Source organism: Medicago sativa, chromosome 3 (genome assembly GCF_051527215.1).
Source record: "Medicago sativa cultivar Bolivia chromosome 3, Bolivia_mono, whole genome shotgun sequence".
NCBI lineage: Eukaryota > Viridiplantae > Streptophyta > Magnoliopsida > Fabales > Fabaceae > Medicago > Medicago sativa.
The window spans coordinates 75,447,786-75,466,006 of record NC_140751.1 but is presented as its reverse complement, the minus strand read 5'-3'; the positions used below and the strand labels follow the sequence as shown (position 1 = coordinate 75,466,006).

The 18,221-nt window shown below is 32.4% G+C and overlaps 1 protein-coding gene and 1 long non-coding RNA gene across 4 annotated transcripts; one reads left to right on the top strand and one right to left on the bottom strand.

Moving 5' to 3' along the window:
- LOC146940210 (uncharacterized) lies at positions 1-4,762 on the bottom strand. 2 transcript variants are annotated; one of them, XR_015031906.1, is made up of 3 exons: positions 4,386-4,747; positions 3,877-4,153; positions 1-1,019 (listed from the first exon to the last, which is right to left on the bottom strand). It is a non-coding gene; the product is annotated as an uncharacterized LOC146940210 (long non-coding RNA). The 2 variants fall into 2 exon arrangements; XR_015031905.1 differs by having other exon boundaries at positions 3,877-4,762.
- A 5,140-nt stretch (positions 4,763-9,902) lies between these two features.
- On the top strand, positions 9,903-14,625 carry CPI1 (cyclopropyl isomerase). 2 transcript variants are annotated; one of them, XM_085753825.1, is made up of 8 exons: positions 9,903-9,942; positions 10,088-10,218; positions 10,302-10,385; positions 11,084-11,125; positions 12,113-12,223; positions 12,309-12,500; positions 13,898-13,995; positions 14,122-14,625. In XM_085753825.1, the coding sequence occupies exons 1-8, from the start codon at positions 9,936-9,938 to the stop codon at positions 14,312-14,314; spliced, it is 858 nt and encodes a 285-aa protein (XP_085609951.1). In that variant the 5' UTR covers positions 9,903-9,935; the 3' UTR covers positions 14,315-14,625. The 2 variants fall into 2 exon arrangements, with proteins under 2 accessions (XP_085609951.1, XP_085609950.1); XM_085753824.1 differs by having other exon boundaries at positions 9,903-10,218.
- The last annotated feature ends 3,596 nt before the right edge of the window (positions 14,626-18,221 follow it).

The window sequence follows — 18,221 nt, the reverse complement described above, 5'->3', positions numbered from 1 at the left end:
TATCAATAATCAATAATCTAATTTAAGCATATATGCACAATAATTTGTATCAGCTTTGTGCTTCTTTGGTCATTTAACATTATTTACATACTTTTTTATTATCAGTTTGTAAATATACATTAATTTCCTTTACAAGTTAAAGTGGATAATGCATATTTCCATTTGGTGATCTGGTCTATATAATATGTAATCCACCTATGTCTCCATCACTTGTTCTACCTTCATCACAGTCATCCTTTTCTCCTAATCCTGCTAATCCTACTTAATCTACTTTGGTTCTTTGTTTCTTTAATCCCTGGAGTTTGTCGCCGATTAAACTCTACCCTGGAGTTTGTGAAAGATGAAGAAAGAGTATCTTGGCATGCTGCAATTATTTGGCCGAGCTCCGTGACATCAATGATATTCGATGAAATTGCATCAGATGTTTTAGAGTCAAGCACAAAATCAATATTGTCGAACCGCATGTCTCGTATCCATTGTAATGCATGATATAAAGCAAGTGCATCCCCTACATTGACAGACACCAGGGGCGAGAGACTCATGGTCTTAGCTAACATATAAGCATCTTCATCGTCGCGTAAACATATGCCTATCCCAACCCGGTTCAAAATAGTGGAAAACACCGCATCAATGTTACATTTTAAACGACCCGGGAGTGGTTTCTGCCAATGAGTGATGGCTGGAACACTAGTGGGCAGCAGCTGCTGCTGAACAGCAATGCGAGAAGGCATGACAGCAGCAGAAATAGCAGTACCGTGCTGCTGTCTTGGTGAAGAATTAGCTGCCAACCATTCCTCTATCACGTGTCGAGCCCGATCCACCACTTGAGCACATGATTCATTCTTGTCTTGCTAAAGTTTTAAATTACGGTGCTTCCAAATGCTCCAAATTATAACTGCCAGTCTGTGACGAAGTTCCGATTGAAGCTGCTGCAACAGGAGGAAAATAGCTTCAGCTTCTGTTGATGTGGACTAAACCGCATGCTGCACTGCCTGCCATAATCCTGCCGATTGCCAAACCTGAACAGAAAACGGGCAGTGGAAGAAAACATGATCGAGATCCTCTACCTGATGGTCGCAACTAACACAAAAAATCTGGCAAGGAACCCTGTAACACCCCGTTTTCCCAATGTAAAAATTTCATAATTAAAAATCAGAGTAATTCAACTTTAACGGAATGTTACACTTCTTAAAAATTCATAAACTGAATAAATAGCAATTTATTCTTCAAAATCATTTAACATAAATAATTCAAAACTTCGCAGCGGAATTAGTTCATTCAACATAAAAAGTCTTTGGCACGCATGCCTCGTCATAAAAATCTCAAGTCTTGTTCAACATTTATTCATAAAAATCCATAAGTAATACGTAAGGAATAGAAATAAAAGACATAATCTCATCCCGTTACGTATCAGAGCACCTAAGACACACTTGTGAGGAGTCCACTCACGACCGCAACTAATCCTGGTTACTTGCAAGTTACCCATACGAAGAGCAACATTTCCAAGCAGAGGGGTGAGATTTCTCAAACAATAATATTAAGCATATAAATCATATAAAGTACATTCAACAACTTAAACATCTTATAATTCATTAATCATATCTAACAACTTAAACTTCCTTAACTAGTGTCATTAATCTTCTTATATTGGTCGTAAAACTATCTTAATACTAATCATAAACATCTTCATATATTATCAATTACTAATCTTAACATCATCATATAACATCAAATAATAGTCTCCAACAATCATCACATAACATCAATATTAATCACAAACGTCACCACATTTCATCAAACATTATTTATAAGCATCAACACCTAATATCAAATATAATCATAAGCATCATCATGTAATTTCACATAAGTATTATTATCAAAACATAGCATTACCGAAAACAACTTCATAATCAAATTCGTAATCAACTTCATATATCAACATAATTATAACTCACGTAACATCTTATCATAAATCATTCGTCTTCATTCATCATAGCACTTCATTAATAACTTATCAACTTGACATCTTAACAACTTGACAACTTGACATCTCAACATCTTAACAACTTCGACTCGACTATGCAACTTCTACTTCTCAAATCATCTTAAATCACCTTAGACATCTTCATTATGCATGTGGTACCACCAGGGCATTAAGCCCTCTTCTCTAAGGTCATAAAGGACCTGTCGGGCATTGATCCCCCATCTCTAAGGTCATAAAGGACCTGTCAGGCATTAAGCCACCATCTCTGACTATGCAACGACACAACTCTAATGCAATGACATAACTTTCGTACAACTTAGACAACTCCATGAACATCTATGACATCCTAACATCTTGACATCTTGACAACATAACATCTTAACAACTTGATGACTTCATAACGACTCGACGACTTAACAACTCTTATCATCTTAACGTCTTAACATCTTAGCATCTTGACAACATATGGATCACATAAATAATTCATGTCATATCATAATATAACAATATCAAATGAGAATAAACAACATCTTAAAACATCATATTCATCAATCATAAACAACTTCATATAACATCGTATTTAAACATCAACAATAATTCACTATGTATCTTTGTAAAAACATAATAAATTATCCACAACATATTTTCATGTCAAACCAAAGCTACTGGAAAGATATCACAAATATCAACAACTTTCATGTTTACAACAAGGATCAATTCAAAACAGAAATATATGAACAAAACGCAAAAACATGAAACAGAGAATGTTGTCACCGTACAATTTCGCTAAGACCTCCCTGTAGTATTTTCATCATAACTCAAAGACCAAACATCATTTTCACGTCAAACCAAAGCCACTAGAAAGCTAACAAAATTATCTAAAACTTTCATGTTTACTCGTAAGACCAATTCTATACCTATCAATACCATTTTTCATTTTAAATTCGGAAAAGTTGTGCTGAAAGTCCATAAAAATTCACTGTGACCTACGTGTAGTAATTTGACCATAACTCAAGTTCTATAAATCGTTGACCAACGACATTAGAAAGCTAACATCCATACCTACAGCTTTCTTGTTTACACCTAAGACCAATTCCGCACCGATCAATACCAGTTTTAATATCAAAATTCGGGCAGAATGCAGATTTACTTCAAGTTTCACCTAATCTCATGGTGCTAACCTCAAAACTGATTCTATTATCATCCTAATGATTATCTAAGGTTTGTACACAATTTCTACATCAATTCAACAAGTTTTCATCATCTAATCATCAAATCTCTCTCAAAACCCTAATTCTCAAATTCTCACAAACTCTCCCCGACTTGTTAGATGTGATCTAATGATTTAACAACTTAATATTAATGCAAGATAGTCTCACCCTCACCTTAGATTAATTCCTGAATCAGCAGCCACATTCTTCTTTCCTAAGGTCTTCTCCTCTTCTCTTGACTTTTCTCTTCTCTTCTCTTCTTTCTTGTTCTCCTCTTTTCCAAAAAGCGGTTTTTGGTAAACTCTTTCTAACCTAAGCTTCTCTATTTATAATACTAAAATATTCTTCCCAAATCTATTTAGGCCCAACAACTTATTCTTCTTTCTATTTTAACCTCCAATTTTACTCACACTAATAATCCTCATATTCTAATAAATAATATTTCTCTACTAAATATATAATAATACACCAAATAACAAATATATATCTATAACAATTAACAAATATATTATGCTAGTAAATACCAACATATAACATAACAAAATATCGCTCAACAAAATATATTAACTAAATTATAAAAAGACATCTAATCTCAACAAATCATATATCCCTCATATACATCATATAAATATATTCTAAAACTAATTAAAATAATTAAATAAAAAGGAGGGCGTTACAAACCCCTTTATCTTGCAGCCGCATTTTAGTTGGTAACACACCACGACAAATCCACCACATGAGATTCTTAACCTTGGTGGGAACTTTCAATTTCCAATACCCGTCCAAAAGCATGGATGCCGAAATTTGTGGGTTGATTATCCAGCCACAAGGAAGAAGCTACAATTGCAGCCTTCCAGTGGAGTGAGTGTAAACCAATTTCAATGCAGATGCAAACAGGCATCCATCATTTTTAGTGAAATTGAGGTTTAGAGGCATCCATCAGTTTTGATACTCTCCACTATGAAACCAAACATACACAAATTAGGTTCTGGGCAGTTAATTATAACATACTCCCTCCGGTCACTATTATAAGCAAAAGTTCACTTTTCAGATTCATTCAATAAATAATGTATGTAGTCTATATATAGACCACATACATAATTTATTAAATGAACCTAAAAAATCAATTTTTGCTTATAATAGTGACCGAAGGAAGTATATAGATAAGCTTTGCATCTTATCTTGCTAACCTTTTCCTGTGTTATGATTAACTTGTTCACTTAAGTTTATCACTTTGATCGGTGTATATTATATTAGTGACACTTTAGATCAGATGAAAGACTTGTTTGAGCTTAATGTTACTGCTTTCAGAGGGTAATAACTAATAAGGGCGGTGATGACAGTGGTGTGTGGTTGTCAGATCTGCAATGTAACGTGGGTGGTGGCTGGGAGAAAGGGTGAAGGAAGAGAGACCGAAGAGAGAGGAGAAATGGTTAGAAAGCTGAATGTGTTTGTATATGGGTCCCACATTGCCACATGTTGAATTTTTGTGTGGGGGTTTAAGGGTGTATGCCATGTATGAGGCTGCATTAATCGGAAATACACGACAGAAGGGATTAATAGAAGGGTTTATGTATCAACACTCTTTCTAAATTAATAGAAGAGAGTTTGGCTTACATTGGTATAGGTGTATACACTTTAAAAGAGAAAGAGATATAAACAGTAATTTAATATGTTGATGATGTGATAAAAAAGAGATAAAGATAAGATAAGATGTTAGAAGAATTTCGAATTTCTAAATATCATTATTATTATTTTTTGAGAGAGTTTTTAAATTTAAATATCATTATTGAAATTAACATTAATTGTACAACGAGTTATTATATTTTAGAGAAATAATATGTTTACAATCATTTTATGATAACTTTTGTGACAACTTTATCACTCATATTCACATTATGTTTTACTTTATCTCTCTATTGTTTTAATTTTCGTGTCAATGCATATTTTTTCTTTGTAAATTTATGGTTGTTTAATAAGTGTGTGATAGATATGTCGGCATGGAAAAGAGAGATAGACATGAAGTGCAGTATGGCCTCTCGGATAACACTTGGGTAATTTTGGTGTCTTTGTCTCTATCTCTCTCATAATCAATAATTCTCTCTCATCAAAATAATTTATTTTAATCATTCAATCATCACTCTATTTCATCTAAAATCACCAAAATCACCCAACACAATGTCACTCAAGTGCTACCCATTGCGTCTCAACAACAAAAAAAGTAAGCTATTGAAAAAGTTGTGTGTCTGAATTTCAATAATATTTGTTATTTTTTTTCTATAAATTATATTCGTGGATGTATGGATAGAGGTTACTTTAGACCTTTAACACACAACTTCTTTAATCATTTAGATCAAACCAATTGAATTGCTCAACATCTCCTATACATTGTTAAAAATGACTTATATTATGCCAAAACCAATAATTACATTTCCCGTAGAAAATACTGACATGAAGATCTACTCAATTTCTTATATTTTAAATATGGGTTAAATATGTTTTTGGTCCCTATAAATATGTCAACTTTTCGTTTTAGTCCCTCTAAAATTTTCCTTCAACTTTTAGTCCCTATAAAATTTTCAATCTTTACTTTTGGTCCCTCTTTTAAAGTAAACTCATATATAGAATTCATATTTTTTAATAAAATTTTCCAGAAAAATTCAAAATATTACAAGAATCACTCCAAAAAAAATTTAGAATTTTTTAACAAAACATGAATTTAATATGAATTTTTATAGTTTTTACAGTTAAAAATTCATATTTAATTTGTGTTTTGTTAAAAAATTCTAATTTTTTTTAGGAATTTTTTTTAGAATATTTTACACATTTCTGCACAATTTCATTAAAAAATGCATAAATTAAGTTAGAAATAGGGACCAAAAGTAGTGATTGAAAATTTTATAGGGACTAAAAGTTGAAGGAAAATTTTAGAGGGACTAAAACGAAAAGTTGACATATTTATAGGGATCAAAAACATATTTAACCCTTTAAATATTTGATCGCTTGTCATTTTCCTTAAGATTTATAATTCACTCTTATATTTGTTAATATAATATTATCATGACATCCTCGTGGAAAAGCATGATAAAAAGCATTAACCACTTTTTACAGCAAAACTTTCAATTTAACACTATTTTTTGTGGACCACTCATACCCCACCATAGATCCTTACATGCATATATTATTTATTCAAGGGTTAATTATGTTTTTGGTCCCTACAAAATTGCGACCTTGTAAGTTTAGTCCTTACTTAATTTTAATAGCTTTTTTAATCCCTACAGAAAATTTCTGCACTCAATATTAGTCCTTACTCAATCCAAATTTGTTTAATTTATGCTTAAACTCTTAATTTTTTCAACAATTTTTTACAGGCGTGTTAAAAACGTTACTAAAAGGTCCTCCGAAAAAAATATCGCAAAAATTTTATTTCTATGTCCATATGTTTGTTACTTATATCTTAAACTTTTGTCGTTTTAAAAAATTCATATTTAATTTATTTCATGTTAAAAAATTACAGATTTTAGTAAATGAACCTTTCATAGTGTCCTAAACTTGTATAAAAAGAATAGTTAAAAAATTTAAGAGTTTAAGGATAATTAAACAAAATTTATTTTAGCAGGGACTAAAATTATAAGTAAATTTTTTTTTGTAGGGATTAAAAAAGCTATTAAAATTAAGTAAGGACTAAACTTAGAAGGTCGCAATTTTATAAGGACCAAAAACATATTTAACCCTTTATTCATTCCTCAATAATATTACTCTTGGATGATTGCGCCAATATATGCACACACACAAACACTCTTGGATGAGCTGTTTTAGGAAAATTCATTTGCCGTTTTGAGCAGCACTACTTGTAAGCAGGTGCCTGGTTCAAGACAAAACATGCAGGGCATGGCTATTCCTCGTGGTTTTTATTTTGGCTTAATTGCAGTTTTAGTCCCCTAACTTTTTCAAAGTTGCGATTTTTGTCCCTTAAAAAAAACTACAAATCCGCCCCCTAAGTTTTGCAACTGTAGCAGTTTTGGCCCCCAAGGCAAAAATAAAAATAAAAAAAATGACATGTGGCACCTCACTTAGGGTGCCACGTCAGCGTAGACCGAGTCAAAATTGGCCTTGAGGGCCAAAACTGCCACAGTTGCAAAACTTAGGGGGCGGTTTTGTAGTTTTTTTCTTAGGGGACCAAAATCGCAACTTGAGAAAGTTAGGGGGCTAAAACTGCAATTAAGCCTTTTATTTGTCATTCACAAGATTTTCATTTTGATATTATTGCATTAAATAGGTGACATTTGGTATAGGTAGTAAAGTCAAAAAACAATAGTGTAGGCATATTAATAAACTTTTCTACCATAGTCAAATTAATTTTTTGTCGTTAGATCAAATACTATAAAACAAATCTTATCATAGTCACCGAACCTTTTTTTTTTTACACACTTTCTTCCACAAACTATTCTCTCTCCTCCTTCCCCACTCAGCCACCCCATCAAGATCCAACCCATGGTTATCGAGGAAAGAGGATGCTGGTGAAAGAAAAAAATAGCATTGAGTGATTATAATAAGATTATATTTTATATTTGCTCAAAAACTAACTTGACAATGGTGGAAAATTTGTTACTTTCTCATGTTAAATATAACCATGCAAATATTTCAAAATGAAATGATGCCAAACAATTAGAGCTTTAACTCGACTTAATGTGATACACTACTACGATACAATTGTTTATACTAACCTATATGAAATGCAATATGGTTAGATAGAATAAGATTAACATTTTTTACAAATAATATTTCAGATAAGTCGTGTTAGGTTGGATGGGATTTATCCCTAAAAGGAAATCCACAAGATAGCGAGAGTTTTTGGCTATAGTCTGATTGATATGTATTTTAACCGGATAGTTAGAGGAGTGTTTCGGGGTTACTCTACCTGGTCATTCCATAAAAGGAACTCAAATAATTCTACATATATAGGAGAATATGTGTAGCATATATATGACCGCTTGCATGTGTTTCATCACCAACTCAATCATTAATTCCATTATAATCACTCCCCTTTCATCTTCTTCACCTTCATCTTTCTGTTCACATTTATAACTTCAACTTCAAATTCATCCAACCTAGAAAAATCAAAAGCTAAAAATCACATCACAAACCCATAAAAATCACAAATTTCAATCTACTCCTAATTCCCTTTCCCCTCGTTACATTCATCATCAAACCAAGTAAGAAAATTCTCCTTCATCTTCCTCACATAAAATCTTTCTCCCCACATTCATAACTTCAACATCAAATTCATCAAACTTGGAAATAAAAAAAATTGAAATTGGAGATTAAAGAGAAGATAGGGATTTTAAAAAAATATATATATTGGAAATGAAATAAAATGAATTGAAAAATTGAATATGAATTTGGAAAATTGGAAGGGAGTTTTGAGAAAATTGGAATTGAATGGAATTTTTTTTAATATTTTGTTTTTTCATAATTAATGTTAATTAACAATAAAGCCATCTAGAAAAAAAATAAATGAAAAAGAAATAAAAAAAGCCAAGACACCACACCACCTAACCTAATTAATAAGCTTCCTTGCACAGTCAAATATCATTGGGATCTAAAATCAAATAATCTTGAAATGACAAGGAGGAATCTAAAACTTTTATTTTTTTATAGGAGGTAAAATCAAAGCTCACCTAAATGATACGAGGTTAAACATTATTTAACCTTAATAATTATGAGTTATTTTACAAAATTTATTTCATAAATGATATTGGAAAGATAAATTATAGAATAAAAAGAAGAAATAACAGTAAAGTTAATGTTATAATAGAAAGAAAAAAATAACATTAACATTTCATTGGTATTATAAAATGATTTATATTTGTGACAATTTGAGACGGAAGAAGTGGTAACTAAAAATATTATGGTAATTGATTTTTCCGAATTGTTTTTTTTCTTCCTTTCTTAGTTAATTAAGTGATTTGCACATATTTTGAGTATTCTTTCATTTGTTTTTGTGATTTCGTCATTTTTGCATGATTTTGTTTGTTTTAATTTTCTCTCTTTGTGCAGTGTGTTTTTGATTTCCTGTTTTAAGGTAGGATTTATTTGATTCAAGTTAAAAGATTAGTCATGAACAAGTTCAGACCCGATCAATTACTTTGGTGTCGTTAATATTTCAGACTTAAAACATGAATATTATATACTCCCTCCGTTTCAAAATGAGTGTCGCTTTAGCAAAAAAAAATTGTTTCAAAATGAGTGTCGCTTTCAGTTTCCAATGCAATAATAACTTTTTCTTTTCAATTGTACCCTCCAATTAATACTCTGCACACTACTTCCAAAATATAACTTTTAAAACTAACCAATAGTTAATAAGGATAATTTGATAAAATAATCATTCTCTTTCTCTTAATCATTGCATTTCTTAATATGTGTGTAAACACCTAAAACGACACTCATTTTGAAACGGAGGGCCATATTTGCAGATATAAATACTCTATATGGCCGCTGCTTCTAGTTCTACCAGTCCTAACTAACATATTTGTATTTTTACTGAGTGACTTGATTTGATTTGATTTTCACCGAGAGTTAGGGTGTCAGGGTGATGGTACGAATACGACACGAGTGAGTGAAGTGAGTGAAGGATAGGATACGATGAAGAGTCAAATGAAAGAGAAATTTCATTACATTAAATTAAATTCAGGAGCTATCTCATCATCAGATCAGATCAGATCGATCGGTTCTGCGAAATGGGCGGTAACTACAATTTCATTTCTCTCTAATCTCCAAATTCATCAATAATAAATCATCATCTTATCTCTCACTATGGTATCATCAATATTACTATTTTCTAAATCTCTATTTTGTGTTTCTGTATTGGAAATTTCATCTTCATCTCCAGCTTCACCAACTTCTAGCTTGTGGTTAGCACCAAATCCCAGTAAAAGATGGGGCGAACTCTTCTTCCTTCTCTACACTCCTTTCTGGCTTTCTCTTTCTCTTGGCATTGTTGTTCCATACAAGCTTTACGAGGTTTTTCTCCTTTACCTCTATTCTTTTTCAATCATGTTTTTTTTTTTTACCTGAATGTAACACTGTCTTACTTTACTTGACAGAAATTTACTGAATTGGAGTATTTACTTCTTGGGTTAGTCTCAGCAGTTCCTGCTTTTCTCATTCCCATGCTGCTCGTTGGTAAGGTAAAAAACAAAAAACAAAGCTTATTTGTAGCTTATAGCGATAAGCGCTTATGTATAACTTTGTGTTTTATAAGCTGTTTTGCAGAACTTATGAAAATAAGCTGAAAACAACTTACGAAAATGTCATATGTTGTTTTCGTAAGTTTTCTCGAATAGTCTCACAAAACTTATGTCAGGAGATAAATTTAAATAAGTCAATCCAAACAGACCCTAAATTTAAATAAGTCAATCCAAACAGACCCTGCTGAATACTTATTTGTAAGCTATTTCTATAACAAAAGATAACATAGTCAGAATGTTTTTGTATAAGCTATACACTGTTTTCATAAGCTATTTTGGAGAACTTATGAAAATAAGCAGAAAAAGTTTATGAACATGTTACTAGATAAACTCAAATAAACTAACCCTGATGGCCATTTTTTGCATTAAGTTTGTGTGACTTTATACCCTATTACATTTATGCTATGGCAATTTTTGGTAATAATTTTGAAGCCTCAACACCCAGTACTTGAATGTCGATTCTTCTGGGCTGGCCCACTTTTTATGCTGATATTCATACTTATTAACAAGGACCGATGAGTTATGCAGTTTTTTATTTATACCAAAAAATAGTTTATCTTCTTCTTTTCCTACTGATCTTGTCAGTGTGGGCTGAGAATGGTGTCAATTTTTTTTTAATCATATATCAAATTTTGCAGGCTGATAGAGGCATATCTTGGCAGGACCGTTATTGGGTCAAGGTAAATGTTTTTATAGGCTGTCATTTTCCAAATATTTACATTGCTGTATTGCATTGCAGTGGGCACCTTCATTTATGATTCAATGACATTGGAGAGTTATTTCGCGTATTTGCTATGTCTTTGACACTACTTGTTATTATGATTATTTAATATTTATTGGTCTGTTTTTCAAAAAATAATTTTCTTAGGCATAATGGAACAAGCCCTTACTGGCTATGCCCAGCTCAGCTGTTACCTCTCCTAGTCTCAGACTAGTCGACAAGGGGCTTGCTTGTGCGATTTAATTCCCTCAAATTCTATTTTCCTTATTACCAAGACTGGCCATTAAAGTATTTGAAACCGTGACAAACAAGTGGTGTGCACATTTGACATTATATTGGTGTTATTCGTCTTGTATTTGGTTCTTAATCTAAATAAGTTAATAAAACTAGTTCAATCCTTAATAATAAAGTGCAAAGTATGTTTCAAATTGAAACCCCCTTTTCAATCATGTTAATGCAAGAAACTAAACATAACAAAAGGCCCGACCATATGAATTGCGTGAGTTTATCCATTTGAGGCATTCTTGATGGAAAGCAAAATGATTCTTCCCAGTCAGGAAGCCTGTAGGACTTACCTTCTGGTGTCTTACTCTTCAAGTCAAGATCCAAAACAGAAGGGAAGCTCAAGCTAACCCCTCCAACTAGAAAAGGGGATATGACTTGATTGTGATTGATGTATTTTTCATGTCTTGATCGAGGGCTTTACACTTTGCAGTTTCCTTTCATCTACATTCAGATTTAGTTGTTCTGTATCCTAAAATGATTTTACTACTTAGCTGTGTTATTGTTGCTATTTTTTGGATATTATGATAAAGGAATGGCACTTAGCTACTTACTACTTTAGATTCCTAATTATGGATTTATTGTGCTAGTCCACATATACATATTTATTTAATTCTGTTGGTCTCCTCACAACCTAACATGTACATGTATTTGCTGCCGACAGGCCAGTCTATGGATAATAATCTTCAGTTATGTTGGGAATTATTTCTGGACTCATTACTTTTTCACAGTTCTGGGTGCATCTTATACCTTTCCATCATGGAAAATGAACAATGTAAGCCGAGGACCTATTAGTTACCTCTTAGTCTCGTAGTGAGGCTGCATACTCTTCATTGATTTGCTCTATTTGTTGGTGGCAGGTACCACACACAACATTCCTGCTCACTCATGTTTGCTTCCTCTTTTATCATGTTGCATCGAACATGACACTGCGTCGATTACGGCATTTTCTGGCTGATACACCAGAAAAAATTCGGTGCGCTGCTGAAGCTGCATGGATTCTCGCCCTTGCTTATTTTATAGCATACCTGGAGACGTTAGCTATTTCCAATGTATGTGGTAACAAACCATTCTACTGGTTTTTATTATTATGATCTTTGTTTGGTCATGCATTTTTGGATATATTTATGGATTGCAATCTTTTCTTCTTGAATGGCTCATGGACTGCAATCGATAGTTTTGAGGTATCAAAGCATTTAAATATGTCTTGTTGTTTGTTATTCAAGTTTATCTAACATTTTGTTTTTAAATGTATACATTGTATCGTCCCAAAGCCTAGCCCAGAAAATCTGAGCTTCAATGCATTTGTACATTTCAAGGAATCTGCATTTGATACATAAATTTCTATTGTTATTTTCGTAGTTAGGTTCTTCCCTTTCTGCAACTTTGTTTTATGATTATCTCACACTGTTTTCTTTTAATTGAAAACTTTCCTATCTTCAAGTCTACCCTGGTTTCCCTTCGTAAATTATTTGAATTGTTATGGTACACAGTCTGTCATATTTGTTATACATTTGTACTTGTCTTTTGTTGCAGCAGCAGCATCAATAAAAGTCTTTTATTATGTATGATTAGCTACATAAATAAACAACAACATTGTCTTTTGATAGCTCAAGATGCTTTGTTTAGTCATCACTAATGAATTATTGATATTACTGTTGATTGTAATATTTTTTAGGTTCCATAATTTTCATATATCAGCCTACACTCATTTGAGTTTAGACATGTGTAAAGACATTTTTTGGAATCCATACACATTGATTTGGCTATTCTAGATTGAGGATCTCACTCAGTATTTAGCTTTTACATTGGTTTATTTTTTCAATTAGTGTGTTCATTCATATGTCGTAATTTGTTTCCCCCTTTTTTATATTTTTTGGCAAAACATCAGCTGTCTAAATTCTCCTGCTTCTTTTGTGCTATGGAGCCTCTAATTCTTTGACGTATTTAGTTAAACCATCTTAGACATTTCTCCCTTTTTTCTTTTGATTGAACCTACCTTCAAGTGGATATTTTGATATATCTTCTGATATTCCTTCAGAAATTTCCTATCTTCATATATTTTCTTGTATCAAAATGATATCTTGTTTTTGATGAGACAATATTCAAACTATGTCAGAGTAGCACAGAAGTACCTTTATGCTTAAGGTTGATGCTTAAAATTTGATTTTGCTAGGTGCTTAATATTAGTTACTTAATTCTAGATGCTCAAGGTTAATTGGTTAGTTTTTTCTTTGCATGGATTATTTTTATCCCTTGGATGATGTACTTTCTCCATTTCTTCTATTTGAGAAATTTTCTCAATCACTCTTTTGGCCAACAATTTGTTAGTTTGGTAAAGCAATATATGTTAGTGTTGCTAAACATTTACTTATAATTGCCTTTGACCTTCAATATGTAATGTACGTTTTTGAGAATAATGTTATTGTTATGTATTGGATATATGCAGTTCCCTTATTATGAATTTGTGGATCGAGAATCTATGTACAAAGTTGGATCATTGTTTTACGCAATCTACTTTATCGTGAGCTTCCCAATGTTTCTAAGGTAAGTTTTTGCTAGCAGTGTTTGAGTTGCTTCATTCCGTGTTTCTAGTAGTTGCATACACGAGAAACACGGAAATATGTCAGCATTGTACTAATCTTATTGATGGTTATTCATGTGAATATGCAGGATTGATGAGAAGCCTGGCGATAAATGGGACTTGCCAAGAGTGGCTGTTGATGCTCTGGGTGCTGCAATGCTGGTCACAATAATACTTGACTTATGGCGCATCTTTCTGGGTCCAATTGTTCCGGTCTCAGAAGCAAAACAGTGTTCTCCAACAGGATTACCCTGGTTTTCAACACACGCCAATCTCACATGAGAATTACGTGGATAGAACTCAGAAAATGGAGACAGTATGGTTCCGCTACACACCAAAACAATCCAAAAATGTTTATCGTTATGTGTGGAAAATCTGCAGAAAAAACTAACTTGGACTATCCTTGTATTTAATGGTTGCAGTGCCAAATTTCTGATCAGAATGTATGTTGTGTTTGTTGTTTGTAGTGCTTTGATGTTGTATCAGGAAGTAGCCAATATATTAACGTTAACACAACATGTTAGATCTCTAATTTATTGTCAGTAAATTAGTTTATGAAAGGACAAAATAGTGAAATTTATTTTTTTGGTTTATCTGCCAGATCAGTTCTTTTTTATCAAAATAAATACGGGGTTTTTTTAATTTTTATTTTTTTTACAAAATTATCACAGAGCAACTAACGAGGGATTATGGTAATTTATTGAGAGATCAAATACGATAGTGTTTTTTTTTTTTTTTTTGTCAAAAAGAAAAGTACGAGTGTTTAGAAGATTAAATATGACATGCCCTTTTTGTAACAAAAATAATAATTAAATATGACATTATTTAAGAAAAGAGAAACTTTTTTTATCAGTTGAATAATATTTTGTTTATTCACACAAGATTCTTATTCAAAACCTTTCTCAAGGAGAAATAGATTCATCCAAACAATCGGAAAAGAAAAAAAAAAAGGAATAGAGATTCACCCATCATCACTTGGCTTGGACCAAGTAAACACTCATTTTGATCTCTAGTTGTTAAGGCATTGTCACTTGAGTTTATGAATGAATTGATCCTACAAATGGATTAGTATTTAGTGTCTTTTTAGAAATTTTATGAACTAAACTTATTAACAACACAAGACAAGGGAAGGAAATCAAATGGTTAAGTTGAGACAAATTAACAATGAGCAAGGAATGCGGAGGTACGAGCTTTCGTTAATTTTATGGTTTTAAGGCTATGCAAAGGAAGCAACGCTGGCGTGTTATAACCATCCAAGAGACTACTGTTTCAAGAATTGTCATAGCTAAATATTTTCCTACATGTGATTTTTTGGAGGCTCGTCTAGGCCATAATCCAAGTTTTGTTTGGTGTAACATCCATGCTTCACATGCTACAGTTTGGGGATGAATGAGGTGGTGCATAGGTGATGGGGGGATCATAAATATCTGAACTGAACCATGACTAAAAGGAAGTGGGGGAACTCATCTTACAAGTTCTTTGGTTCAAGGATGTGAGAATGTGAAGGTATCAGATCTAATAGAACAAAGCACAAATGCATATATGGAAGTGAGATTTTATCGGGTGGGATTTCAGTGACTTTGTGTTGGGTGACTTTAGTGTATTTTAGATGAAAGAGAGTGATGATTGAATGATTAAAATAAATTATTTTGATGAGAGAGAATTATTAGTTAGGAGAGAGATAGAGACAAAGGCACCCAAAGGCACCCAAGTGCTACCCGATTTTATCAATAGCATTTTGAACGATCGAGATATAAGAGAAATTGGAAACATGTTAGTAGTGTATCGAGGTGGAGAAGATAAAAGGGGGATACCACTTGTGTACCATTGGAATACCAATGTTATATAACATTGGCCAATGAAGGTGTGCCACATAAGAATGTCTAAAGAGGAAAGAGTGCATGTGAAGTGCTATGTGGCACACCTTCATTGGTCAATGTTATATAACATTGGTATCCCAATGGTACCCAAGTGGTGTCCGATAAAAGGGTGGGAAAATACAATAACAAATGAGTCTATACAGTGAAGTCTACATACCGTTATGCATTGAAAACACTAATTGATAATGAAGAATTTTGCATACCGGGTTATTGGAATAGGCTATCGGACTTGAAGATTCTACAAAGAGTGTTTTTTTTTTTTGTAGAGAACTGTTAGGGGATGCTTTCCAACAAGATATTTCAATGTATGAATGGCATCTTTTTATGGGGTGTAGCAAGGCAAAGGAAGTATAGGAGATGACTAGGTTATGGGAGAGGATCCATAATTTGATGAGTAATGCCGCTGATTTTGCATCTTTATTTTTTGACTTCATAGCAAACTTGCAGCAACAAAAGGTCGTTGGTTTTGTCATGATGTTGTGGTGTATTTGGAAGAGAAGAAACGAAAGAGTATGAGAGGATGTGGAAAGATGTGTTCACGTTTCGATCCAACTAGCAAGGGACTATATTGTGCAATGGAGGAAGTTGAAGGGAGGAGACCACACACGACAACAACAATGATTGATGGCTTCCACCTAGAGAAGGAAAAGTAAAGTGTAATGTTGATGCTGCTTTGTTTAAAGAGAATCGTCGCTTTGGCGTGCATTCGCGACTTTAGAGGTCATCTTATTAAAGCAGGGACAACTTGGTATGATAATGTACCTACTCAAATGGAAGCGGAAGCTTGGGAACTCAAAGGAGGCTATTCTTTGGCTTGGTGATATGAGGATGTCAAGTGTGTAAACTGAACTACATTGCAAGCTAGTCGCTGATGACATAGTGGATAAATCCACAAACCAATCAAAGTTTGACAAATTTGAAAATGATTGTAAAATACTCTTTTCCAACTATCCAAAATTTAAGATAAGTTTAGTTATGACTACCATGATGACTACTATGACAGAAAACCAGAAAGATTGTTTTAGTCTATTTAAATTAGGACATATCCTTAAGCAATAAGTGATTTTTCTTCCAAGTTTTCCCTAATTTCTTACCACATTTATTTGAGACACTATATGCCCTTATCTCTTTCTCCATCTTATTTTTTATCTTTTACAACTTACACACATTTGAAAACTTAATGTAGAAGCAAAGATCATCACATTGAACATCAAAATTGTGACGTCAAAAAGTCATTTATCTTTTTACAAAATATGATATGGATTTAATTTAGGACATAATCTTTAAGTAATAAAGGAAATTTCTTTCAATTTTTTCTAATTTCTCACAAAACAAAGGTATGATTTGAACCTTAAAATAATGACACTTCACTCTTATTTTTTTATCTTCTTTACAAGGATATTGTATTGGACATAAAAATTCTAAGAAAAAAAAAAGGACATTAAAATTCTTAAACAATTTATAGTCACACCTAGAAATATCCTGTTACATCCGATTTCGATTAAAATGATAATACCAAATTGTTTTTGTACTTATACGTCATCTAAATTTACGTATGTCTGAAAATCCATATTTTATTTAAAGAAATACATAACATGAGTTTATGCAGAGTACAATTTTTTATCTTATATAATATTTTGGTGGACAAAATTCTATTTAGGACACAAAAATTGTGGTGTTGTTTAGGGAGGACTAAAATTTTAGTTTTTTTTTTCCCCTCTTATATCCAAGTTATCTTATCCTTAAATAGTTTCACTCAATTTTAAAATCAAACACTGTATAACCGAAATTGTCATTTTCTTATACTCCCTCCGTTTCAAAATGAGTGTCGTTTTAGGTGTTTACACATATATTAAGAAATGCAATGATTAAAAGAAAGAAAATGGTTATTTTACCAAATTATTCTTATTAACTATTGGTTAGTTTTAAAAGTAATACTTTGGAAGTAGTGTGCAGAGTATTAATTGGAGGGTACAATTGAAAAGAAAAAGTTATTATTGCATTGGAAACTGAAAGTGACATTCATTTTGAAACAATTTTTTTGGCTAAAGCGACACTCATTTTGAAACGGAGGGAGTAGTTTATTTCTCAACAATGAAATGCAGTAATGTACCTTGATCTCATTCAATCTTAATCCGAAGATAAAGAGTCGTGACGCAACTGTGTACAAAGAAAATGAATGAAGTGAAAGAACTGAGAAGGGGTTTAGTAGCATCATCCACACACACGTGTGGTAGACACGTTCGAATTAAATGTCGTAATGCAGAAAGAAATCGATAAGAAAGAAAGATATTTATGAAGCTCAACTC